Source organism: Leopardus geoffroyi, chromosome D4 (genome assembly GCF_018350155.1).
Source record: "Leopardus geoffroyi isolate Oge1 chromosome D4, O.geoffroyi_Oge1_pat1.0, whole genome shotgun sequence".
Classification (NCBI taxonomy): Eukaryota; Metazoa; Chordata; class Mammalia; order Carnivora; family Felidae; genus Leopardus; species Leopardus geoffroyi.
In genome coordinates this window covers 28,974,860-29,002,781 of record NC_059342.1, presented here as the reverse complement: position 1 = coordinate 29,002,781, position 27,922 = coordinate 28,974,860, and the positions used below count along the sequence as shown (strand labels likewise).

Here is a 27,922-nt window from a genome sequence, read left to right as displayed (position 1 = left end):
GTTTGATGAAGAGTAGACAACTCAGGAACAGCTAGATGGAAGAGACACATATGAGAAGGGACGTGGGAAGATGCACGAAACATCCATGCCTCTCCCTGCATCTTCACGTTTACCAACTTGGAGGCTCCAGTATCTTTATTTTTTAAAGACCCAATCAAATTAAAAGGTGAAACAAACTTTCAAAAAGCTTCACTAAGGCTCATTTATCAGAAAAAAATGGGCAAAGGAAGTGAATAGTTAATGAAAATGGTTAAGAAACCTACAAGGACAGGAGCAACCTCACTGATAATCGAAGCGATCCAATTAAAGAGAGACTTTCTCTTGCCTGTCAGACAGGTGAAGCTCCAGGTTAACCTCAGAGCTAGATAGGTATGGAAATTGGTGCAACCTTTCTGGAAAATAACTTGAGATATGTATCAACAACCTTAAACACGTTCAAAACTTTTGACTCAATACACACTATCTCATTTCATACACACTATCTCCTCAGGAATTTAATGCAACTTTATTCGTAATAGGAAAAACACCCTGGAAATAATAAAAATGCCTGATAATGTGGAAATGTTAAATAAAATCTGATATATATACAACAAAATTATTATGCAGACATTAAAATCATATTTTTGAAAAATACTTAGTGGCCTGAAAAAATTCAAGATACAGTACAAGTGAAAAGAGTGGAATATAAAACTCTTACGTGCTACGACGACAATTTTGAAATGATAACACGTATTATACATACTGATTTCAAACACTGGGGGGAAATGCAGCAAAATGTTAGCAACCACTTTCTCTAAAGTTATTTTGTATTACTTCTGCTTTTCTATAAGTGTTAAAGTTTCTATAATAAGTACATAGGAGGAGACACCATATTTTAAATGAAGAAATAATATATAATATAATTACAAAAGTTTTACCTGGCGTCAACACACTCTGGATCTTAACTGAAAATGTTAGCTAGTGCAATAGGCACGTGACTCGCAGACAAAACGTTGATGCGTTAGCACTTGCCTTCCATCTTTCTTACACACCTTTGGTTCAGAACCGAATCGGCAAACAGTGTGTAGAACAGATGCCTTAGCAGGGCATCTCCGGTGGGTCAGCCAACAGGAGTTCGATTGCTCAGTGCAATGAATAACCTGGTACAGGCTCCACGACTGAACTCCAGACAACCCAACTGTAACAGTGTTTCTGTGACACATTTGCCTGCCCAAAAGTCTTCAGCTGAGACCACCCGCTTATGGCCCACAAACCACCAGGTGAAAGCAACTGCTAAAATAATCTAGGAATTGATAACTCTGGCATGAAGAGCCCCGCATGCTTTGTCCAGACTCTCAAGTGCCCCTCCCCATCCCCTGCTGTTTTCTCTGGCAAAACGTTTTTAGTAGGTTCATTCCAACCCAACTAATCAAGAAGCTCTTTAAAGTTGAGAAAAACATTGCGTACTGGATCCCTGGGTCCAGCATGTGCGCAATACAGAAAGAAGCACAGAACACATGTACGGTACCTTCCCGAAGCTGTGTTGGCTTGGCAGAATTTTCCCCACTCATTAAAACAACAAAAGATGCAGCTGCTCGAACTGTAGCTTGCCATGTTGACATGGCAACGGGTGGCTCCTGGCAGGGAAAAAGGGCCCTGTTGTTTATGGGAGATCCCATAGTATAAACACATGGCCTGCAGAAGAAAGACAAAGAAACAAAAGGGGAGAATCTTTAAATGAGTTGTCACTTTTCTCACCACCGCCATAGTGAAGGTTAAGTTGAGCTTTTAAAGAGAAAACATTTGAGGCTTTGTAGTTGACTGGTTTCAAAGCATTTTGAACTAAAACTGCCAAGGGCTGGCTATGTGAATAGCTGGGTAGTAACTTCTCCCAAATGAATTACTTAAATATGTAAAGAGAATTGTTGCTTTTTTTTTTTTTTTTTTTTTAAGGGAAGAATATATTTTTGGATATAGCTTTAAATACCATTCTGTCAATTTATTTTTTTTAAGTTTATATATCTATTTTTGAGAGAGAGAGTACAAACAGAGAAGGGCCAGAGAGAGAGAGGGAGAGAGAGAGAATCCCAAGCAGGGAGCCCTACGTGGGGCTTGAACTCACAAACTATGAGATCATGACCTGAGCTGAAATCAAGTGGAACGCTTAACCGAATGGGCCACCCAGGTGCCCCACTATTCTGCCAATTTAAAATTTATATTACCCATGCACTTCCCCTTAGGTCCTTATACCTTCAGAAGAAAACAAAAAGGTTTAGAGACATTCTTACAAACCTTTTAGAAAACATTCTGGAAAAGAAAATATGTTTAGAGATCACTGAGATATTAATGTTTGGAAAAACAAGCTGGTGGTCTCAAATCCAGTTGCTGGCGGGCAGATATCCCCAGTGTTGGAAACCACCATCTCAAATGGAACCCTTGCGGGAATCCTTGTGTGGAGGCCAAGAACAGGGGTTGGCATATAAACAGGACTGTAGGTCACAACAACCAAGCTTGTGATGGGAAGGCCAAGTGTAGAGTCATTATCAAAGCGAGTGGAGGAAATCAAATAGCATGACGTTAGGGCTCGTTCTGCAACAATTAAAAATTACAAACCCACCCATACTAAGAACGATCCTTTCCATGATTAAATCAGAGGACAGAGATGGAAAAGATCCAGGAGATCAAAGAAATCCATTCTTTTGACACCAGAGTTGAAGGCACACGACTGACCCTCAGGAAAATGTCTTAAGAAAATGTCTCCACTTTTTTGCTTTTCAGGAATTATGACAAACATGATGTAGGGTTGTTTTTTTTTTTAATTTTATTTTTTACTTTTTAAAATTTGCATCCAAATTAGTTAGCATACAGTGAAACAATGATTTCAGGGGTAGATTCCTTGATGCCCCTTACCCAAAAATATGGAATGCTTCATGAATTTGCGTGTCATCCTTGCACAGGGGCCACGCTAATCTTCTCTGTGTCATTCCAATTTTAGTATATGTGCTGCCGAAGCAAGCACAACATGATGTAGTTTTAATCAGCTTGATTTATAGAGTAAAGGAATAGAGCAGAGCACTAACTCTCTTGGGTAAACCGGTTTTCCTTTTTCATTAACATGATTATGACTCAACATTTATTGTGTTCCTATAATGTGAGGGAACACACAGAATGATGGTCCTACTCCATCATTCAGGGCCCAGTAAGGAAAGGACACACCAGTCTAGATCTTACCAAACATAAGTAATTTAACATAGGCAACTGGCTATACAAATAATAGAAGAGCTGAGAAGCCAGAGGAAAATGAGGCAACCCGGGGATTAGCTGAAGGGGTAAACAACAGTGAGTCCTCAGGCTGAGGGAGCTGGTGTTACTGGGAATTACTGGGTTGCAGCTCAAGGGGTCATGTGGCAGAAGCCAGAGGCACAGTGGGGACTGTCCAACAGGTGCTGGGACCAGAGGAGACTCAGTCACTACTGGAGATGCCAAAGAAAGCAGGGAGGGAGGAAGAAATACCTTGTTTCTCACCAACTCCTGCTGTCAAATTTTCCACCAGTGCCCCAAACCGTGGGCCAAACCTAGTAGGAGGCAGAAGACAAGGCAGCCTGGGAAATGAGGTTCCTTGTCATTCAGAGGTCACAAGGAGGGCAGAAACTGGATGTCAGAGCAAACAGGCAGCTGCAGCCTCTCTGTCCAGGCAGTGTGCATGCCAGTGTGCTCGCACGTCCAACACGGGGCAGGGAAAGATTAGAAATGATGGAGCCCATGGTCCTGGCCAACTTATCAAATGACTGTGAGAAAGTCCCTTGACCTCTCCGAGTCCCAAGTCAAACGGCAATGGAGGGCAGAGCTGACCTCTATTCTGGGCCATAAACTTATGATTCTGGTCCCAAGTTTATAAATCTAAGAACAAAGGTAAATTTTCATAGAAGGCCCAGAATCTCCCACCAACGAGTTCTGAACTCCCACCTTGGCCTCCTTGGACCCTTAGTCAGTTGACTTAATCTTGGTTAACCATCCAGCTTTAGACTGTTGAAGAACCTAATGAGGTTCTCCCAGCTTCCTCCCAGGTGGGGCTGGTAGTGGTGGGTGCATGGTGGCACAGCGGTGTAGCAGCTCAAGTAGCTCACGGAGTTGGGGTTCAAGGTATGCCTACTTCTGAAAACTCTACGAACTGTTTTGCTTTTTCCCCCAAAGCCAACCTTATAGGAGGGTCTCAAGGAAGAAAGGTATCATCAGTGGAAATGGGGTGCATTCCCACCAGCCAAATGGCAGGTATAAACTCGTTTCCTCTGACAATGGTAGATATTGAGAATCAAGGCTTTCTTCCTCACTGAAGCAGAATGGATCCCACAACTTTTCTCAGTTCAAGAGCTCTAGGAAGCCACTTCCAAACTAAGTAGACATGTGGAGTTAAACCTATTTGTGATATTTACAAGGAAGTGACAGACCTTTGACTGGAGATCTCCTAAGACTTTCTCTGCCCAAGGGGTGCCTGGGTGGCTCAGTTGACTGAGTGTCTGCCTTCGGCTCAGGTCATGATCTTGTGGTCTGTGAGTTCCTGCCCCACATCGGGCTCTGTGCTGATAGCTCAGAGCCTAGAGCCTGTTTCAGATTCTGTGTCTCCCTCTCTCTCTGCCTCTCCCCTGCTCATGCTCTGTCTCTCTCTCTATCTGTCAAAAATAAACATTAAAAAAAATTAAAGGGGCGCCTGGGTGGCGCAGTCGGTTAAGCGTCCGACTTCAGCCAGGTCACGATCTCGCGGTCCGTGAGTTTGAGCCCCGCGTCGGGCTCTGGGCTGATGGCTCAGAGCCTGGAGCCTGTTTCCGATTCTGTGTCTCCCTCTCTCTCTGCCCCTCCCCCGTTCATGCTCTGTCTCTCTCTGTCCCAAAAAAAAATAAACGTTGAAAAAAAAAAAAAAAAAAAATTAAAAAAAAAAAAAATTAAAAAAAAAAAAAAAGACTTTCTCTGCCCCATGCAAAGGGGGAGCTGACCTCATATTATGGTCTTAAATCCTAGGTGCTTAGGTCAAGTCTGAAAGCACCCATGCTCACTTGCTATTGTGCTCAGCACCTGGTTTCTGTAGGGTGACTCTAGTGTTACATGTCTCCCCTTCCCTGCACAGGGAATGAATCCTCCCCAAAAGACTGGCTTGCCAAGAGGTATGCTCTCCTTCTCCCTATAAGTTTGGGCTGGAGCATAGTATTATATATTCCCCCTGTGCCCTTAGGTGTGTGGTCCCCAAGACTTCCTCCATCAGCCTCCATGCCTCTTCCCTGAAGAAACAGATTTCAGATGCTGTCATATCTGAAAAACACTGTAGAGGAAGAATCAGAAGGACTTAATGATCTGCTGAAGGAGAAGAAGGAAAGGAGCCACTCAGAGATAGCTGCTTCCAAGGTGGCCTCCAATAACCCTTGCCTCCTGGTATTCATACCCTTATGGAGTCCCCTCCCACACTGTAGCAGGGTTGGTCTGTGTGACCAATAGGATATGGCAGAAGAGATGTCATTTCTGAGATTACAGAATTTAAAAATCTGTGACTTTCATTTTAGGGTCTCTCAGTGTCTCTCTCTCCCTCCCTTCCTCCCACCCCCCCGCCTGCCTCCCTCCCTATCACTTGCTGTGGAGGGCACCCAGCTGCCATGTCAAAACAGTACTCACACAGCCTCTGGAGGGGCCCATGTGCTAGAATATAGAGACCTCTGGTGTACAGTCAGGGAGGACCTGAGGTCTGTCAATAACCATGCAAATGAATTTGGAAGAGAATTGTCCAGCTGAGATGCCTGTGGCCCTGACAGATAGCTGACTGCAACCTTGTAAGAGATCCTGAGCCAGAACCACCCGATTAAGCTGCTCCTGGAATCTTAACCCTCAGAAACCCTGTGAGATAATAAATGTTTGTTCTTTTAAGCTGTTAAGTTTGGGGTAATTTGTTATGCAGCAATAGATAAGAGAATATTCTCAGGTTTCTGGCTCAGGTGATATGGATTGCAAAGCTATTAAGCAAGAAAGGAAACTCAAGATGACAAGCAAGGTCACAGGAAGGGACAAGGAAGAAGAATTCCTAATTAATTTGCCCGTACAGGGCTTTACACACTCTATGGCAGAGGACACTTGTATGGGCACAGAGATCATGATTTTCTAACCACAAACAGTACAGTGTTCAGCACTGGGACTGAGTGTTAGAAATCAGACCGATCTTAGAAAACTGAGGAATGATGGGTTTATGAACTAACTACTGATGCTGCTGGCAGATTTGAGTCTGGGTACCACCCACAAATCAGGGAGTGTGTGGGGAAGGAAATCCTTCCATTGGCTGGATTTTTAAAAAGCACTGTTATCACCATCCTTTCTTCTCCCATTCTCCATTATTTACCCTCTAAATGGTCTAGTTCTAGATACTTTATTCTAGAGTTCCGTCTTGACGTCCCTGGCATCCTCTTGAAGGCTCTTTCTGTCCTATTGTCACTGGGTTCCAGGACTCTCCCATCAAGGAGATTAGTTACGCAGCCAGGCCCCCAGAAAGCTCTTGCCTCCCACCCCCCCACTGTCCTCACAATCCTCTTCTGCAACCTTCTCTTTACATGGGGGCGGGGCACCCTTGCTGCTAGAATCTATGTGTTTTAGGGGCGCCTGGGTGGCTCAGTCAGTTGAGCGCCCAACTTCAGCTCAGGTCATGATCTCACAGTTTATGGGATCAAGCCCCGCATCAGGCTCTGTGCCAACAGCACAGAGCCTGCTTGGGATTCTGTGTCTCCCTTTCTCTCTGCCCCTTCCCTGCTCTCTCTCTCTCTCAAAAATAAACATTAAACATTTTTTTTTCTTTAATCTATGTGTTTTCTGGGGTGCCTGGGTGGCGCAGTCGGTTAAGCGTCCGACTTCAGCCAGGTCACGATCTCGCGGTCCGTGAGTTCGAGCCCCGCGTCGGGCTCTGGGCTGATGGCTCAGAGCCTGGAGCCTGTTTCCGATTCTGTGTCTCCCTCTCTCTCTGCCCCTCCCCCGTTCATGCTCTGTCTCTCTCTGTCCCAAAAATAAATAAACGTTGAAAAAAAAAAAGAAAAAAAAAAAAAACTTTAATCTATGTGTTTTCTATTTTCTGTAGAGGCCACTTTTAGGCAACAGGCTTCAGTAATGGAATGTAGAGGAAGGCAAAAGGGCCCACAGCAACCACCTGGCTCATCAGGTGACAAACCTCAGAATATCCACAGGCCCCAACTGACTTATGAGCTACTTACAACCAGGTGCAGGTACGAAAAAAGGGGAAAATTCCTTATGTCCCCATATGTCCTCACCTTCCCCCTTAAAAACAGCCCCAACCACAGCCTCGATGCAGACAGTCTGTCCTTTGCTGTCCTCCCTTGGGCTCCCTTGCAGTGTATTCAGTAAACTTCTATCTCCTTTGCTCTGCCTTTGGTGAATTCTTTCACTGCCCATGCTGCCTGCCCCCACCCTATCAGGACGCCGCACATTTGGGGACCCCCCCCCCACCATCTGATTAGGAGAAACACCACACTTTCCCCTTGGTCTCCAGAGCAGTAACTCTGAAAGTGTAAAAGCCCCATCCATAAATATAGCCACGTCTGATAGAAGACCTCATTGCTTTCTTATTGGAATGTTTTTGCCAATAGGAAAATAATCACCAAAGAGGGAGGTCCTAGGCAAAATTTCTTGAAATCGCAGATTATCTTCGTGCTCTCAGCCTCCTCCTTTCTTGGCCTTTTCTTCTTTCTCAGTTGCAGCCTCTCTCCTTCCTTCCCAACATGCCCAAACCAAGCACCAGGGACTTTATAAGCAATGGCGCTTTGAGCTTTTACAACCTGGTATCCTTATGCATGTCACATGCCCTAGTGCAAATATCTAATACAATTTAAAGTTATGTAACTATATTTTAACAGAGATGAAAACTTTAACCTCTGGATAAAACTCTAATGGTGGAATTTGGGGCATCCAACAAAAAGTGGAGAATGGGTGAATGTAGGGACTTCACTGAATCATGAAAATCTTACTCCCCACATAGTGATTCAAGAGTAAAGATGGCTCCCATCATGCACACCTACAAACAAGAACTACAGACAGCTGATTTCCTGTCCCCCACCCCTGGTGCCCCAAGAGGGGAGGAAAATCTATGTGCATTTATAAACATGCTCTGCAGCTATCTGGATGTGTAATCACAGAAATAAATGCAGCTGTGTTTATTCAACATGCACAGCCTTGCACCTCGGCCATGTTGCTAAAACGCTCACGGGACAGATGTGCAGGCGCCAGTCTCCAATGCTTAGAACTTCATTATTTCCAGACTGAAAAATTCCTTCTAGCACGCAAAGGAAAATTCTCCCACACCAGGGCTCATCCCACATGCCCTGGGATAGCCACCCAATGAAAGACTTCCTGGAGAGCTCAGTTAACTGCACAGGAGTTGTGGGAATGTGGAGGAAGACACTGAAAATCAGAAAAAGAACAGGGTAAGACAGCATGAGAGCGGCCCCATGACTTGCTGCCATTAAAGAGCTTCTAAGTTGGGGGGTGCCTGGGTGGCTCAGTTGGTTGGGCATCTGACTTTGCTCAGGTCATGATCTCACAGTTCGTGGGTTCGAGCCCCACGTCAGGCTCTGTGCTGATAGCTGGGAGCCCAGAGCCTCCTTCAGGTTCTGTGTCTCCCTCTCTCTGCCCCTCCCCCTGCTCGTTGTCTGTCACTCTCTGTCTCTCAAAAATACATAAACGTTAAAAAATAAAATAAATAAATAAATAAAAGAGAACTTCTAAGTGGAGGAAGAACTTGCCAGAATGGCTACTACTTCAGTTTGACACGTTTGTGTTCGTGGAGTGGTCAAACAAGGGTGAGACACACTATGCTGCTATGGGCTGAATATGTTGAAAATTCCTGTGTTGAAATCCTAATGCCCAATGCAACTGATGGGATTATAAGGTGGGGCCTTTGGGAGGTGCTTTGGTCACATGAGGACAAGGATTGCATGAACGTGACTGATACCATTAGCCCCTAAGCCCCTTCCCCCATGCTAGAAATCAGCAGTCTGCAACCCAGAAGAGTGCCTTCATCAGAACCTGACCACACTGGCACCCTGATCTTGGACTCCCAGCCTCCAGAACAGTAGGAAATAAATTTGTGGCATCTTGTTACAGTAGCCCAATGGACTATGACCTATGCCTTCCAAGGTAAGAGGTCGGCAAACACTCCCATGCTTGCTCATTGTCTTAAGGAGCCACCTTATAGATAGAAGATAAACTTCTAGATAGAAGGAACACTTGAAGGGGATTGATTCAAACCACATATTTTCTTTTTCTTCAGGTGATGATTATATGATTTGTCTTTTTGCAGTCAGTGTGAAAAGGGGGTTATTCTTAGTTTAAATAACATTTCAAATTCCACCGCTTTCCATAAAATCACCTGTTTTCAGAGACTTGGTTCAGTGACTGGGGAGAGGGCTGCTTCAGGAGAAGCGGGCAGGAGGTGATGAGCTTGAAGCTGCCATGAGTGTAGCTTGTTGGGGTGTTTTCCCATAATGAGATACTGATCTGGTCACTGGAGGCTAGGGGGCCGCAGATGTTAACAGTGCCGGTGGGTCAGATTCTTTCATAAACTTGCCAGGGTGACAAAGTCATCAGGCCTCTTCCAGTTCATTACCATCTCTTCCCTTTCCAGCACCTGATCTTTTGTAAGACTCCATGTTCTCCTTAAACCCAAGTTATAGGCAAGCAACCCTCTTGCTTTCTTGTGCCACAAAAACCAAGAACCGAACTACTAAAATAGGAAATGTCAACTATGATTCACTCTCTCCCCTCAACTCTCCACACACACCTTCCTCATTATATTCTCCTTCATGGCATAATTACTGAAACCAGGATCCATCAATCATACTGGACATGTGGCAGGTGCAAGGAGAATGCTACTTTGACTCAGATTTTGTGTACAAAAGGAACTGGACTGAATGGAAGTGGCTTTGAGTCAGAAACTCACCACTTTTCAGCACAAGTGTTTTGGGTACAGAACAGGCAACTTGTTTATAAAGGCAAAGACAGTATTTCTCATCTGGAAGTCTCATCTAGAGATCCTACAATGAAATCTCTTTTTAGCACATGAGAAAATTAAGTTCGGGGAAGTAAAATGCCTTATCTGAAGTCAAACAGCTAATGGGCAGCACGACTCGGACAAGGGACAAGTCCTCAGGTCTCCTGGCTCTCACTTTCCAGCTTCTTTCCAACATACTATGCTCTTTGGTATAGGTCATTGTGATTTGTTATTTTCTACTGATGTTTGGTTATTCAGGGTTTTTCCGTTTGGTTGGTTAGTCATTTGGGTTGCTTTTGTAAATTAAGACAGTCCATCCTTGCCTTTTCTCCTGGGATTCTAGGAAACAGAGATAGATCTAGAATGTCAGCAAGGGGAGAAAGAGGCTAGAGTAGAACGCTTGCAAACTTTTAAGTTTGGGACTATCACTTCCTCCTCTTACAATGGTATCACAGCATTATTGTGCATCCCTACCTCAGTCCTCATGAATTTGTATTGGTTTCTTGAAGCAACAAGAAAAAAAAAGGATTAGCTGTAGAAATGTTCCTTTCAGACCTGAAATCTCTTCCAAAAGATCTGCTCAATTCTCTTAAATCTTTCCTTTATAGTGAGATATTAAACAATGAAACTACTTCAGTGGGGGAGGGGGAACATGTTTTAACATCTGGTTTTGCTATCAAACTAAAAATACTCCTGAAGTCTACATTTTCCTTGGTCCAATAGCTAAATAATAAACATAATTGAAAAAAATTATTCTCTTTAGTATCTTGCCAACTTCATTCTGGTCTTGTCTAAAACAACATCATAGTGATGTAAGGAATTAAAAACTTTTAATATTACTTTAAATTATAGTGTATTTTCCTAATCAGTTTCCTTATCTTTAACGATGATCCAAGTAAGTGGGGCTTTAAAAATAAGTTTCCTATATTTAACTGAATTTCAACTCCAACTCCTGTTCAGTGATGTCATCAGCTTAAACCCAGATTATCTACACCACTTGGCTGGTTCCACGACTATTATAATGATCCTAAGGGAAAAGAAAATGGGTTACCAGAGAGAATGCTTTGGTTTTAAATAACATTTTATTCAGTGGAAAAGAAAAGTAAATGGAAACGTACATAAACTTTGAATTAAAGATTTCCATTTCTTTTTTTTTCCCTTAAATTTATTTATTTTGAGAGAGACAGAGAGAGTGCAGTGGGGAAGGGGCAGAGAAAGAGGGAGAATCTCAAGCAGGCTCTCCACACTGTCAGCACTGAGCCCACGTAGAACTCGAACTCAAGAAATTGTGAGATCATGACCTGAGCTGAAATCCAGAGTCAGATGCTTAACCGACTGAGCCACCCAGGCACCTCTTCTTTATTTTTTTTTTTTTAAGACTTTTTTTTTTTTTTTTTTTTTTTTTTGAGAGAGCATGCACGTGCTCCAGCAGGGGAGGGGCAGAGGTCCAGAGGGGAGGGGCAGAGAGAGAGAGAGAGAGAGAGAGAATGAATCTTAAGCAGACTCAGGCTTGATCTCATTGCCATGGGATCATGACCTGACCTGAAATCAAGAGTCTGACACTTAACCAACTGAGCCAGCCAGGCACCACCCTTAAAGATTTTCATTTCTAAAAGTTTTTTTCTTAGGTACACTAGGGATCTAGAACCAAAAAGAGATTAAGTCCCCTTCCTTCCCAGCTTAACAATAACTCCTTGACACATTCTTGACTCAGTCCCTGTTCTGAAATAGTTCTTCAAAATAGTTTTAGAGGGCACACACACTCACACTACACAACGTAAACAGGGTTTTCAAGAAGCATGTTGTATCGAATTGTTACATACGTGTTTGTTTCGGCAGCCCTTTTTAAATGTCACCTGTAATGACTGAGGCAAGAAAGAGCATTTCAGTTCAAGATCTTCCATAATCCCACAATGGCTAAACCTAGGTAGGAAACTGTAGCTTTCACACTACCAGATATCTCACTTTATTTTTTTTTAAATGTTTTTAAATGTTTATTAACTTTTGAGAGAGAGAGAGAGACAGAAAGAGAGAGAGACAATGCGTGAGCGGGGGAAGGGGAGAGAGAAAGACACACAGAATCTGAAGCAGGCTCCAGGCTCTGAGATGTCAGCAGAGAACCTGACGCAGGGCTCCAACTCACGAGTGGTGAGATCATGACCTGAGCGGAAGTCGGATACTTAATCGACCGAGCCACATAGGCACCCCCAGATATCTCACTTTAGAACTAGAATAATAATGGGGAAGAAGAAATTACTGAAAATTATTGGAAGAAATACTCTATTATAGCTTCAAATACATTTTCGGTTCCCCAGAAAACACGGTCACTTGATAAAAATCTCCCTTACAAAAAGGAGATTTTAAGGTATAAGATGGTGACTGCTTTCCAAATTTGTAGTTTATTTTTTTAATAAACATTATTTTAGATCAGGTTTAGATTTATTTTTACAAGTGCAAAGATAATACATAGATTTCCCATTTACCCCGTACTCACTTTTATTAACATTTTCCGTTAGTATATTTGTCACAACTGATAAACCAATAGACACATTATTAACTAAAGTCTGTATTTTATTCAGATTTCCTTGGTTCTCCCTAATATCCTTTTTCTGTTCCAGGATATACTATTTTTATCTCCTTCATGTCTCCTTAGGCTTCTCTGGACTGTGACAGTTTAAGACTTTCTTTTTTTTGTTTATGTTAGCCCTGAGAGTTTTGAGGAGTACAGGTTGGGTATTTTTTGAATGTCCCTCAACTGGGATTTATCTGATGTTTTTCTCTTGGTTCCATTGGGATGATGGGTTTGGAGAGAGGACAATCACAAAGATGTCATTTCATCACATCATACCAAGGGTACACACTATCAACATGACTCATCACTACTGATGTTAATTTTGACCTCCTCACTGACAGGTCATGATTGTCAGGTTTTTCTAATGTAAAGTTACTCATTTTTCTCAGTCCATACTTGGTAAGGAGCCAGGAGTTATGTTCCATCTCCTTGAAGATAGAGTATCTACATAATTTGGACAACTTCTATACCTTAGATTTGTCTGTTCGCCTCCATTTGTTTATTCAAATATTTATATCAATGTGAACTCATGAATATTTATTTTATACTTTAGGTCATCATCCAAAACTATTTTACATTGTTGCCCAGCTTTGTTCATTAGGAGTTCTTTCAGATGGCTCCTTGGACCTTGGGCATATACTCACAATTGCAGGCTACTACTGCTGCTGTTTGAACACTTCCTTATTTTCTGGCACTACAAGGTGTCCAGGGCTCATCTTGTCTATTTCCTCCAGTCTTAGCCATTCCTCCAAGAAGCCCTGGTTTCCTTACTGGAGAATGGTAAAAACCAAGATCCAGGCACTGTGCTTTTAGACCCTCTTGGCTGACAAGCAAGGAAATTTATGCTTTCATGCTAACCCTTGGAAAACACCTACTTATAATTACAGTATTTCTACATACAACGATCTGTATCCCTCTTAAGCCAAACATAAGTTTACAGTGATGCCTCCAATTCTAATCTATCAGCACATAGATTATTCTAGGGTCCTCCCCTGGCTCTCTGTAACCTCCCACTTCAAAAGTAGGAAACCTGGTTCCCAGGTTTACATAATTGACTGAATTGCTCAATTCCAGTAGACATGTATAGTGGTCCTGGACTTGTTAACCTGTATCCCCATGGGAAATACCTTAATCAACTACAGCACAGTACTGAGGTGCACTGCCTTTTGCCTTTAGTTTTACAGACTCCCCTCATTTCCAAAGTGACAGGTCAGCACCTTCTCCCCCAACCCCCGCCAGCGAGGTTGTTTCATACATTTTTAATACAGTTAGATTGTTTGGTCACAATGTGCGTTCCAGCCTGGGATCCTCTGATCTCCTAAATGATAATTATTTATATATTATCAAATTAAATAATTTAAGTTTTATTTTCAACATGGGGCAGGGGGAGGGTGACAAGGGGAGAAGGTACTGATGGAACTCAAAAGGGAAGGTATTAACAATTTAGAGATTTTCTTAAGTTTCTACTATCTGATTAAAAATAGAAATTTATTGAAAACTAATGTAATTATTTTTTAAACATATTGAAATCTTTGCACATAAAAATGGACATGGTAAAGATCAAAAGTAAGAAAATAGTTCCCTCTTATAATTGAAACATGGATTTTTCTAGGAGCTTTCAGTAACTTTATCCAATTTTCCTAATTGTAAAATGAGAATAAAACATTTCTTATCCAGGACTAAGAATTTATGGTAGGTATGCATATAGTATTCTGCCACTCAAGGATAAAATGTTAGTTTTAATAAAAGCAGACTCTATGCCTTGGAGAAAATAAGCTCTACCCAATTATATTTTTCACACAACAGTAAAATTTTCTATTTTCATACAATCATATTCATAAAGCCTAGTAACCCTGATGATGATTAACTTCTTATCACTGAGGAATTTTTTCTGTCTAGCAACCTGGGATCCTTAAGCATTTTAAAGTCCTTAAACTATCCAAACAGTTACCAATATACACCTAGATTTATTCTTAAGCATGTGGGAGAGTTTAAAAAGATTTAGTGGCCATAAATTACCCCAAAAAAAGACAAAAGGGAGAGGAAACATCTTTTGAGGATTTCTTTTTTAAAACAAAATTTATTATCCTCGTAAGGCTGCATAAATGCCATTTATTTACTAACAGATAATCACAAATTTCCAAGGATACAGTTTAAACTCCTGCTATGATCATGCATTTTATTGAATTATCAGAAGAGGAAACATTACAAGTAAATTTGCCAAGACAATCTTTGCAGGAACAAGATGTGTCCAAGCACCCCTTCAGTTCCTTTACAGAAAGCAGCATTTATCCATACGTAATTCACACCTGACATGGAACGTAATTCAAAAATCTAATCTCTTTCTGTGTAGTGAGCACTGAGAAGGAAGCCATGTGTGAGGCCATTAATGAATATTTCTTCCAATTACTATTAATAGATTCTTCTTCCCCATTATTTTATTTCAAAAATGAAATATCTAGGAGTATTAAAAACTGATTTCCTAATCAAGTATTCAGAGACCATATGTTGTTAAATCTCATTGAAAACCCTATCCTTAATAATTTCAAAAAATGTTAAAGATACAATTAGAACACCTGTTTCTTTGAGCCTGGCTAGCTCAGTCAGTTAAGCGTCCAGCTTTTGATTTCTCCTCCGGTCACGACCTCCCGGTTTGTGAGATTGAGCCCCGCGTCAGGCTCTGTACTGACAGCACGGAGCCTCCTTGGGATTCTTTCTCTCCCTCTCTCCCTGCCCCTCCCCTGCTGGCGCTCTCCCTCTGTCTCAAAATAAATAAATAAACTTAAAAAAGAAAAAAAAAAAAAAAAAGAAAGAACACTTGTTTCTTTCTCTCCTGGTTTCCCAAGAATATCGAATAAGTTATTCTATACATAAGTCAGTATGCTTTTGTACTGGTGTAAGTTTGTACCAACCCTGCAATTTCCCAAAGACTGTCTCAGACTCCAACAGAAATAAGACAAGAACTGAACTCATTGTAAGTAGAGTGGGAGACCAGAGCAGAGAGGTAAGATTGGAGGCAAGGAATAGGATAATTAGAGCCCAAAATTAAAGTGATGCTTTAAAAAAAGCAAATCTAAAAGGTTTGAGGGGGAAGGGGGCTAGGGAAGAGATCTAAGCAATTTCCAGAGACGACCACTTCTGTCAAGGGAGTCTAATGCCATAAAAGAAGGCACTCAAAACAAGATCATGGAGATCAGCATTCCTATCGATTTGCAGTACAGTAGCACAAAGAAATAGGTAAAATAATGAGGAATCAAAAAAGTTTGATTTAAAAATTCTCAAATTCTAAAAACCTCGAACAATTGTGGGAGGAAGGGCAAGAAGAACAGAACAAATGGCTGCCTAACCTAACGTGCCCTTGGAAATTGATGCTTCATCAATTCCTTCTCTCCACACGAAAAACCCAGAGGCTCCTGGTGTCAAATAGGAAGAATCAGCGCCAAAGGAGCAAGTGTGCAGTCTCAGCAGGACCGCCACACCCCACAGAAACACACCATTCCAGTGTTGTAGGGGTTCACGCTACCTGACAACTGACAGTCTGGGAGGCACACCTGCCAAGACACAGGTACAGTAAGAAAAGTCCCCAAGCAGAGCTGGCGTTATTTGGAACCACTTTAGCAGGCCTCACACCAACAAAACTTGGAGGCAGTTTGTTCCCTCAGGGGGAATCTGAAGGAACTTTGAGAAAGTATTTGCTCAGAGCCACATATCGCTTCCATCTACAGCACTCAAGTCGCCAGCAGAGATCCCAACAGAGAGCTAGGCTCAGGATTTAATCATTAGGCTTGCCTTTCAATCTCCTAACTCAGAAATACAGGGGCTTAATAAAGTAATCTTTTCATCCTGACTTAAGGGAAATAATCCCATTAAGAGTTGAGCATGCCTGGGAATTTACCTGCTTCACCATGGGTCTAGGGATTTGAGGCTAGATGGGTAATGCCACAGAATAAAGAGGAGCATCTTTGCAGAGACTGTCCCCTGTCTGAGAGTGTCCCTGCAAAGGCTTCTCTCCCAGTGTGTGAGATGAACGGGCAGGGGGCTGTGGGGCGCCCAGATAACCTACCTGCCACTCTGGTCTGAGGTCCAGGTAACTGATCGCCCCTGGGGTTTGGTGCTGTACCGTATCCTTATGGCGTGAGGAAAGTCAGTAGCTGTCTGAGCCCCTGTCTTCCTGATCTGCAAGCTCCAAGTGTCAGTGTCAAACAGGAGTTCCCCACAGCCAGGAGCCTGGCTGCAACGAGCATAACAGTCTAACTGCTCCCTCCAACGATCTGCAGGCAGAGTCACAAGTTCACACACAATCTGATTCCTGAGCTCCTCAGAAACAACTGTGAGCTTGGGAGACCTTGTCAATTTTTCAATACCTGGCACAGCAGCAACATCCACCTCCTCAACCTTTAACACAGATAAATCACAGCAGTCCAACACTAGCAAAAAATCCTCACTCCCATGATTCCCTGTGTCACAGCAGTACTTTGAGCTAGAAATCCCAGAAGCCTGTTCCCGGTTGTCATGGTTACCATCTTTACCAGAAGTATCTTTTTCACCTTTACCACAGATTGTAAAATCATTAGATCTTGTTTTAGAGGAGAAGGTCCTTGTATCTGTCACAGGACTATGGCAGGGTTCAGGCATCCTAAATCTGCAGGCTTCGTTTGACTCTGATCGGCAGGGTTCCTTGGTGGACCCACTCTGTTTCTTGAATCTGTTTCCAGACTCAAAGAAAAGCACTATGGTGCCCTCGATGATTTGACTTTCAAAGTCCACATCTAAATCCAGTACATAGTGCTTCACAAGTATGTGGCTGGTGTTGGCCATGAGAGGTAGGTCATCCCGGGAAGGGTCCAGCTTTGTGTCCATGGCGTTGGTTGTTGTTCGAGAGCTTTGTTAAAATCTCAGAAGGGGCTTCCTAGCTGCCTTAATCTTCCAGAATCATAAATGGCCGCTTACCAAAAAAACACCTGATGTCACAATTATGGCTCTTTCAGTCCCCTGGCAAAGAAGAAAAACACCATTAGACAAAATTCCAAACAAGACCCTAAATGTTCCTACAACCACTGCTTCACTTCAGCAAACTGACTCCCTCCTTAAATAATCCCCCAATGTGGTAGAAGCTCATGGCTAGAAGGCAGACTAATCTTTCTGACTGACATCAAAGAAGGCTGCATTATGGGTTTCTAAAAATATTTCAATTACCAATGGAATGAAAGGGGCCTCCACAAAGCCTGAAGATTCTTGCTCTTAACTAGAACAGTCCTTGTTCTGGGAAAGAGCAATTGTTATGCAAAAGCGTAACTGAGCATCACTGCGCCTCTTGTTTTAAAAGATATTAAATGCATCATTTCTAATTTTGTGCATCAAAGATAAGTGATTGTTTCTCTACTGTGATTCTAAGTAACAAATGTGAACGAAGGCTAAATAGCCTCATACGTTTTATTCTTTGAGAGTAATAATTTAATACATAAAATGTAACTCCAGGGATTAATGTACTTTTCACATTAGGCCTGCTCTCATATCAGCACTTCCAGTAAATTACAGGAAAATGAGCCAATTTACCAGGAGTGCATTCTAAGTATTCCTTTGAGATTGTTCATGGAGATTTTTCAAATTTATAGTTAAATACTCAAGGTATATCATTACATCTTAATAGCTGAAAACCCATTAACATTCTGGATAATAGCCTTCTTGTGGCAAACAAAAAGGTCTTCTCATTTGAAAAAAAAATAGTATGCAAATACCTATAAAAGGAAAAAGAGAAATTAAAATGTAGAAACAGATGTTGTAATAAAATGCCCAAGTTCTTCATAAAAGTTCTGAATCAAAATGTATTCTTATTTTATAATAGCAATCCGGCTACAAGAAAAATTATTTGAAATTATTTCAGTCCCTGTTGTGTACCTAATTTCTTTCAGCGTATGCTGTTCTTTATTTTTTATTCTTTTACCAAAAATGAAAACGAGGGAAAGAAATAACAACTCTGACAGGGTAGATATATTTAAAATAATCTTTGTATTTCTACATATCAGGAGGTATTCTTGTATCAACTACAAAACAACATTGCTTGCTTGACTTTTCAAGTAAAACTGAACCCTCCCTTTTTATTCTGTTTAACTCCTCCTCACTTCCCCTCAGATTTTATCTGCCTGTCTACTAGACTCTTACTTCCTTCCTTTTAGAATCTCATTCCAGAAATCAAACCTATTGAATTTTTATTTTCTACCTCTCCACAGGCTACTTCCTCAGGAAAATCCTACCTACCCTAAGCAGGGAGGGGGGTGGAAAACCTGGCTTCCTGCATCCTTGTCCAATCTGGTTTCAAGCTATTTTCCCGGCACGGAGACCATACTCCCTTTGCATCCGTGTCCTCTAGCCAAAGGGCCTGCTCAACAGTCTGTCCCTAAATATGACCTGCTCTTTCGACTAGGCAGTGGCCATACCTGGAGTGTTCCATAGCCACCTGCCAAATTCCATTCTGTCTCCACACCCAGTTCAAGTGCAATCACCTCCTGAAATCCTTCCTTACTCTCTATTCTCCCACTCTTCACCAAACTGTATGTGGCAATATACAGTTTGACTTTAAAAGTAATAGGAACTGAGAGAAATCAGGGATGCAAAGAATATTTTGAGATTACTTTATAAAGAAGTTGGCACTCGCCTGGGCTCTAGAAGAATCAATAGGCCAAAGGAGGAAGACAGTGTTTTCTTTTCTGCATGAAAGCAATTGAACTTGTCATGTAAAGAATAATTCATAGTCTAACCCTAATAGATCCTTTCATTTACTTGTAAAAATTAATATAATTTAAGAATAAAATGTATTCTATAGAGCAGTTGTCACCACTTTTGTCCCTGGTGGCCGATAATAAGGCAGCCTGAGAATCCCATCCATCCAAGCCTGTTAACATCACCTTGTCACCCTAACTGGAATCATTTGCTTCTCTTCCATGGATTCTTGAGTACACTCCCCATAGCTGCAGTTCTAAATCTTTTCTTCTTTTAACTTTCCAGTTCCATGCCTGCTGACTCATTCTCGGCTAATTATTTGGCCTCCCACTTTACTGAGATTATTTCAAATCTCTGAAACTCCCTCATGGCTCAAGTATCTGTAGTTCTTCACAACTATTGCCTTCTCCTTTTTGACTCAAAGAAAACAGTATCCCTTCTCCCCAAAGCTAATTCCTTTCCCCTTGAATCCTAGCTTCTGGGGTATGAAAGGGCCAAACGAATAGCACTCTTCTTGCCCACTCAAATTCTGAACACACTGAAATATAAGATGAGGATATGGCAGAGGGATACCAAAATATCACTATTATTACAGGTGGAGGTTAAACTGGAGAATATGGTTTAATGTGGGAGCCAAAGGTACCTGAAAACTCAATCCCAAAATTCAACAGATTTACCCCCAGGGTCACAGGAAACACTGGATCAGGTCAAAGCTCCCACAAAAGGGTACCCTCTCCAGGTAAGAATTAGGGCCTGGAGAAGTAAGGAGAATAGCCCTCCAAGGTCAGGACTGCTGGCCCAAAAGCAAAAGGGAGGAACTCAAAGGAACAGAACGTGCTCGATTTCTTCTTCCCGCTCCACCTCCTTTAAGAGGGAAGGAGTAAAGTGATCAAGAATTTTACAGTAATTAAGCACCCTTCACAAGACAGGAAATATCAGAAATAAGAAGCTTTCCCTCAAACTCTATCTCCTCCTACTAATTTGGAATCTTCTTACATTTGACAAAAAATGTTTTTCTCTTGCCAACATCTTCTTCCTCTCAGTGTTTCTATCCTATTCCCAATGTTTCAAACACTCCCAGGGGCTGCCATCTTCAAAAACAAACATTGCAATACATCCATATCAAAGCAGTATGTTATACACCTTAAACTAATACAATGTTGTATGTCAATTACATCAATTAAACTGGAAAAAAATAAAAACAAACAAAAACATTCGACCCTGCTGCCTATGTTAACTAAGTTTTTATTTCTTTGCATTCTGGAACTGACAGATTCCTTAGGGCTTAGTGCAACTGTCTAGTTCTACAAATCATGACAATGAGGCCCAGAGAGGTAGAGCAATGTGCCAAAGTCACTCATTTCTGATGCTTTTCTCCTTGCCAATTCTTTCCCTTGCAATTCTCATCCTCCAGCTCTTGTGGCCATTTTCTTTAAGTTGTCCAAGTCATAAATCAAATGTCACCTCCTAAGACTGTCTTCTGTATTCCCATGCTCCCTTTCCTATCCTTCAAGTCATATGGACTAGACTCATTTCATACCGTAATAGCTTTGTGGGGAAAGGAGAATTTTTAGGCCAGCCCCAGAAGATTCAGAAGATCACGGTCACCTCTGCATGGTTTCCAACCCAAGCTGTGTACAATACGTACGTAAGTTTGTTAAACTCGCTGCTTATTACACCTATTTCCTCCTTGCCTTGGATTCTTAGATGACCTGAATCTCCTTTCTCGACAAGTTCACAACTCTCACTGATGTCAATCAGGGTCACAGCCCCACGTTTAGGGAAGAACTGAACTAACTGTTGTTGCAAATGCGAGTACGTGGCCACCTTGTAAGGCTTCTCTCAGCAAATAGTAACCATATTTCTAAGCAGACTGTTGACTTCAGCACTTTTTGCTATTATTGTGCTCCAATTTAAAATGCCAGTTTGTCTCACTGAAGCATTTTTCCATTCTCTGTCATAAGCCATAACATATAAAATTCCCCCCTTTATCAAACCCAATGGTTAGTTTCCAGTGGCTAACCACTGCTGCCTCTAAAATAAGTGTACTGCGTGGTATGTATTTTAAACGCTTAAATGATTGTCTTAGCAACACCATTAAAGGCTTCAAAAGGATTAACATACAGCAATATTTTTCTTGAGCAAGGTGGGAGGAGGGGGCAAAAGAGAGGATCAAATACTAAACAGTTATGGCACACTGAAGAAACTGCCCTGCCACTTTCACTCGCCAAACAGAAGTGCACACACCTACAAATGTGTAAAATAGCCTCTGTAGAGCCATTCCAGATACCTCTAAAGAAAATAATTTCACTCTCCTTTCAAGCTACAAAGCCACATGTGTGATTCTCATGACCCTTCCCTTATCCTGCCTCGTTCTGCAGTTACCTCTACCCTTCCATGGTCTAAAAACAACTAGAGATTCCTGATTCATCTTTGTATGCATGGCCATGTTGAGTAGAACGTACACAGTAGGTTCTCAGCAAATATCTGTGGAATTGACATCTGAGGTCATTTATGACTTCTATGTCTAGCTATCTACAGAGCAGGGATTCTGGCTTGCATAGGTTCTAGTAGAAAGTTATGGCTTAAAAAACATCTTTCTCCAAATGGTTCTCACTTTTTCTTCTCATACCTGTCCCTCTTTATGCCACATCTCTTTCCTTGTAAGCAAGTCAAGGGAAAAGGAGAAATTTACCGTATACCACTGAGCACACTATGAGTGGTTACAAAATATTTCATTCTACAGACTACTTGTTCAGAGGAAGATAGCTTTCTGCTATTCCAAGTGTGTTCCTTCTGTAGAATACAGTGATTGCTCTTAATGACAGCCAGTTTACTTGCTGAAGTATACTGTTTCTGGGCACAGTTCCTCAGACACTCAAATGCATATAATCATAGGAACATAGCTTATTGCTGTGAAATTTGATAAAATAATTTCAGAATTAGAAGGAATCTTAGAAGCACAAATGTATTATTTTGTATTTAGAAATGTCACACTGACATATTACTCTGTAACTTATTTCTTTCACTCAGTGGTTTTGAAATACAGCCATGTAGATGCACATAAATCTGGCTCATGTCTTGTAAATGCTGCTTAGTGTCCCTATATGAATATTCTACAATTTATCTACACATTTCCCTACTGATACTTAAATCCTTTTAAATTTGTCATTATTATACACCATGCTACAATGAACATCCCTATATAGGTCTCCTGGTGCAAGTGTTCCCTGGGTGAAACACCTAGAAATTCCATTTGGCCTCAGATTAGTATTGCCACACCAACTTTTCTTTTGGTTTGTTTTTAACTGATACATCTTTTCTATCTCTTTATTTTTATTGTTAACTGCTCTGGGTTGTTTTGCCTTGAGTATCCTTTTAAAGCAACAGTTGGCTGTATTTAAAACATATAATTATCATTTTTAATAACTGAGGTTAATTTACTTACATTTATCATGATTACTGCTATAACAGCACTGATCTCATCTCAACCAATTTATTTTGTATTTTCTTTCTTTCTTTCTTTCTTTCTTTCTTTCTTTCTTTCTTTCTTTCTTTCTTTCTTAAATGTTTATTTATTTTTTTTTTTTTTAATTTTTTTTTTCAACGTTTATTTATTTCTGGGACAGAGAGAGACAGAGCATGAACGGGGGAGGGGCAGAGAGAGAGGGAGACACAGAATCGGAAACAGGCTCCAGGCTCTGAGCCATCAGCCCAGAGCCTGACGCGGGGCTCGAACTCACAGACCGCGAGATCGTGACCTGGCTGAAGTCGGACGCTTAACCGACTGCGCCACCCAGGCGCCCCATATGTTTATTTATTTTTGAGAGAGAGAGAGAAACAGATCGTGAGCATGGGAGGGGCAGAGACAGAGGAAGACACAAAATCCCAAGCAGGCTCCAGGCTCTGAGCGGTCAGCACAGAGCATGACACAGGACTCGAACTCACGAACTGTGAGATCATGACCTGAGCCAAAGCCAGAGGCTTAAATGACTGAGCCACCCAGGCGCCCCTATTTTGTGTCTTCTATCTACCATGATTTCTTTGCTACTTAGCTTTTACTTTCTGCTTTTTGCTGCATTTTTTCTGAAATATTTTTTCCCTCTACTGTTTCATAAGTTATACAATCTATTTCTTTAACATGCCTACTTAAAGTCAATCTCTAGTAGTCTTCTAAATAATAAGACCCTAGAAAGTTTTACCCTCAGTCTCTCCTCTTCCCCACTCTCTATCAGCTTCCATATTATTGTTGCTAATGTCTTAATATCACATTGTGGGTTTTTTTAAGTTTATTTATTTTGAGAGGGCATACAAGCAAGAGGGAGAGGGGCAGAGAGAGACTGGGAGGCAAGGGAAAATACCAAGCAGCCTCAGTACTACCAGTGCAGAGCCCAACATTGGGCTCAAACTCATGAACTATGAGATCATGACCTGAACTGAAGTCAAGAGTCAGACACTTAACTGAATGAACCACCCAGGCAGCCCAATATCACATCTTTAACAACCCTCATCCAACTTAGAAAGAAAAAAAAAAGTTAATACTTACTTGTATTTGTTTACCAGATTCCTTACTCATGACTGATTTATGCATTCCATTCATCCTATCAGGGTTCAATTTTGTCCCAGTTGCTATTGCTACCTGAAAAATTAACTCAAAACTTTGTGGCTTCAAAAAGCAACCATTTGATTCTGTTCTGTGGGTCAGGAATTTGGGTAACACTCAGCTGGGCCATTTTCTGTATCTTATGAAAATGACTACGGCACTCAGTGGTAAGAGGATGGCTCATCTGGGGGCTCTGATGATCAGGAGCAGTCATACACAGCCCATCTAACATAGAGATTTCAGAAGAGCTGGACAACTTATATGGCAACTGGTGGGCCTCAGAGCACGTGTCCCAAAGGACCAGTTGAAAGCTGAATGACCTTTTCTGACCTAGCCTCAAAAGTCACTGTGGTATCACTCTACCATATCCTATTGGTTTCAAAAAGAGTTGTATAGCTAAGCTAGTCCAGATTCAAGGAGAGGGAACTCAACTTCATGTCTTGATGGGAGAGTGGCTAGGTCATACTGCAGAGTGGCCTGTGAGAAGGTAGACACTGTTATGGCCATTTTGGGAAAATACACTCTGCCACAATTTCCTTGTTACTTAAGTATGTCTTTAGTAATTCTTTCAGGAGTCCATGAGTAGTAAACTTTCAACATCCATATGTTTGAAAATGTCATTATTATATCCTCACTATTGAATGATCACTTAACTAAGTATAGATTTTAGGCTGGTAGTTATTTTCACTTAGTACTTTGAACATATTACTATACTATATTCTGACATTTCTTTGTGCTGATAAGGCATTTGATATTAATCTGCATTTCTTGATATGTATCTGTTTTTTTCTCCCTAGTAGCTTTTATACTTTTTCATTATCTTTGATGTTCTATTGTCTCATTTGATGTATTTAAATGTGAATTTATTTTTATATGGCTTGCTCAAGATTCAGTGTACTCCTTTAGTCTGAGGAATTCTTTCCATGTATAACGCCAAGTAGACAGAAATTTTCCTTGCCTCTCTATTGAGACAGTGTAATGGAATTTTCTTTCTCCATTCGCCCCTTCATGGCTTCTGGCTTTATACAGGTATCTCAGTTTCAGTTCTCCACAGGTACTAGGTCTATGGCCAAGCACCTCTTCCTTGGTATGTATCAGGATCCAACCCCCTTGCGATTAAGCCTACACTTTCCCTCTCCATTTTGGTTAACTAGGATAACTCTTTCTTGGTTGTGAATCTGCATGTGTGTGTGTGTGTGTGTGTGTGTGTGTTGTTATACTTTGTCCAGCATTTCTAAATACTTGGTAAGTTTTTTGTTTGTTATTGTTGTTTTTTAAGTAGGCTCCACACCCAGCATGAAGCCCAACACGGGGCTTGAACTCACAACCCTGAGATCACAACCTGAGCTCAGATAAAGAGTCAGACGCTTAACCAACTGAGCCACTCAGATGCCCCCAGCATTTCTAAATACTTGAAGGTGGGGGGGGGTGGGGGTGGGGAATTCCTCATAATTCAGTTCATCATACTGACCAGAAACCCACGAAATCCACTTTACCAATTAAATGGTCCACAGCCACAAGTCCCCTGGCTTAAGAAGTTTTCATGCAGGCCATGGTTTGCTGTATAACTTTCTAAGAACCATAGCGACAGACTCCCTTTCATCATCACAGAAGCCTAGAGAGATGATTAAAGACTGAGGAGATAAGAATACATGCAAAGAAAGAAGCCAAGATGCAAAGAACGCTGGACCATATTGCTCATTCATTCAACAACTATGTGGAATCCTCTTCTATTCTCTTTATTAACTTTTTCTCTCTCCCAACCATGTCCTCAAGGAAAACTTTCCAGACCTCACCGATTAAGTCAATTTCCCTATTATTAGATCTCATAGCACTGTGTACTTCTTTATAGCACTATAGTTTTCATTTTACATTTTTTGTTTGATTGTTTAATTAATATTGTTCTTCCTCTTAAATGAAAGAGAGTACCACTTCTGGTAATAGCAGAGTAGCTTGTATCAAACCAATCCTCTTATTGATAGCACTCGTAAACTCTAGACAACAACAATAAAAATCTGAAGGTACATGAGAATGAACAGAAAGCTGACAGAAACTGTAGGGAGTTAACACTTGGGAGAAGGGAATGGCACTGAGTTTCCTGGGTTATTGCTTTTCATCTGAGGGCAGGCCCTAGTTGGCACTATACTACTAAAATTCAGACTGAAACCTGCAACCTTACTGGCTAAAAAATCAGAAAACAGAGTTCAGGACTGACTCAGTACCTGGAAAGTAAAGAAGGAAAACTTCAGAAAAGGTATGAGGCCCATATTCTGCATATATACTGCCTAATTTTCTATGGAACCCCTGAACCATGCATTTAGAGGCAGACCAAATAGTCCAAGTATGGCTAAATGAACTGAAGTAAGATTTCTGCTGCTGCCCACTTCAGGGAAGGCAAAGTTGAAAGTTTAAGTTCAGCCAAGTTAATTGCCTCCTAATACAAATACAAAACATTAATACTATTCAGAGAAACATAAATCCAGTTTCTACTAAAGTATCAATCACAATGTCCAAGATAAAATCCAAAATTATTAAACACAAAAAGAAACAGGAAAATATGACCCACACTTAAAAAGCAATCAAATGGAAACTGACATGAGTGGACCCAAATATTAGAATGCTAGAAACAGCAAACAAGGACTTTAAAGCAGTTATTAGTATCATAATTAAGGACACAAATACCATAATGAATGAACTAAGGTACACTCAGCAGAGAAAAAGAAATTACTTAAAAAAAAAAAAAAGGAAATTCTAAGAACTGAAAAATACTATATCTGAAATAAAAAATCCACTGAAGTTTAACAGAGATTATAGAAGAATAAGTAATCTTGAAAATATTTATATAGCAAAAATATTTATATGGCAATATTTATATAGCAAATATTATTATTAGCAATCTGAAGACCAGGGAGAAAAAATATGAACCAGTGAACAGAGTCCCAGGTACTTTGGGTCAAAGATTTAACATATATAGAACTGAAGTCCAAGAAGAACAGGTGAATAAGAATGCTGCAGCAAAGAATACATTAAAAAATAATGAGCAGTGACAACAACCAGCACCCAGATTACGGTTCTTAAATACCATTTTCCAATGAAAGGAACTCCTAGGAGGAAGGGCTGATTCTAGGACTGGGGCAGGAAAAACAGAAGATGAGCCTACAGCATCATATAGATCCCAAAAGTAAGAAAGCTTAAAAAAAAAAAAAAAAAAAAAAGGCAGTGGGTGGGGGAGAATGGGCATCTCAAAAGGACACAGGAACTAACTGCAGGAGCTTCCAATAGCCAAAAGTAGAACAATCTGAGCAGGAAAATAAATAATGACAGTATTGGATTAGAACCCAAAGAATAAAATAAACACCTATAACTCAATTCTGATAAAAACAAATGATTGATAAATGGGGAAGAAGGGAACATCTTCCTTAAATAATTCCAAATAACAGAAATTGATACTACCTCTTCCAAAAGGCAGGGGTAAGGCTTAATTTCCTTCCCCGTGAGTATGAGCTCAACTTAGTGACTCACTTCCAAAGAATAGAGAATGGAAAAGAAGAACTATGAAGTTTAGAGTAGAGAAATGTGGCAGACATAAACTTAACCACATTATCGAGGTTAGTATCACCAGTGATAAGTCATTCTGGTATCATTATCCCATCCTATGATTCAATCATTGAGAAGGGCACCTGACCTCTGTAGTATTCTTCCCCAAATCCATAAGCTCAGTTTAAGTATTATAAAACATCTGACAAACCCACACTGAAGGACATTCTAAAAAATTTTGTCCAGTGTTCTTCAAAATTGTCAACACAATGAAAAGTGAGTAAAATCTGAAAAACTGCTACAGATTGAAGGAGGCTTAGGGTATGATGATAAAATGTAATGTAGTATCTTAGACTGGATCCCAAAACAGGAAAAGAAGAAAATAAAAAAGGACACTAGTGGGAAAACTGTAGTTATTAGTGGCATTGTGCCAATTTACTTTTATAATTTAACAAATACACCATGATTATGTAAGATTATGGGA

The 27,922-nt window shown here is 40.9% G+C and overlaps 1 protein-coding gene and 1 non-coding gene across 16 annotated transcripts in view; both read right to left on the bottom strand.

Moving 5' to 3' along the window:
* Positions 1–27,922, bottom strand: part of LOC123593803 (aminopeptidase O (putative)) — a 344,225-nt gene that overhangs the window by 290,474 nt on the left and 25,829 nt on the right. For 14 of the 15 annotated variants that reach the window (XR_006710542.1, XR_006710538.1, XR_006710539.1 and 11 more), the window contains exons 2-3: positions 16,642–17,570; positions 1,508–1,674 (exon numbers count right to left, since the gene is read on the bottom strand). Coding sequence is in view for 9 of the 15 variants with exons in the window: in XM_045470318.1 (XP_045326274.1) it covers positions 1,508–1,674; positions 16,642–17,438 (964 nt within the window). In the remaining 6 variants the exon portion in view is untranslated. Of the gene's footprint in view, positions 1–1,507; positions 1,675–16,641; positions 17,571–22,746; positions 22,856–27,922 lie in introns of those variants that run through there. The other variant, XM_045470314.1, reaches the window with a different exon arrangement.
* Positions 2,892–2,998, bottom strand: LOC123593936. Its single transcript, XR_006710611.1, has one exon. It is a non-coding gene; the product is annotated as a U6 spliceosomal RNA (small nuclear RNA).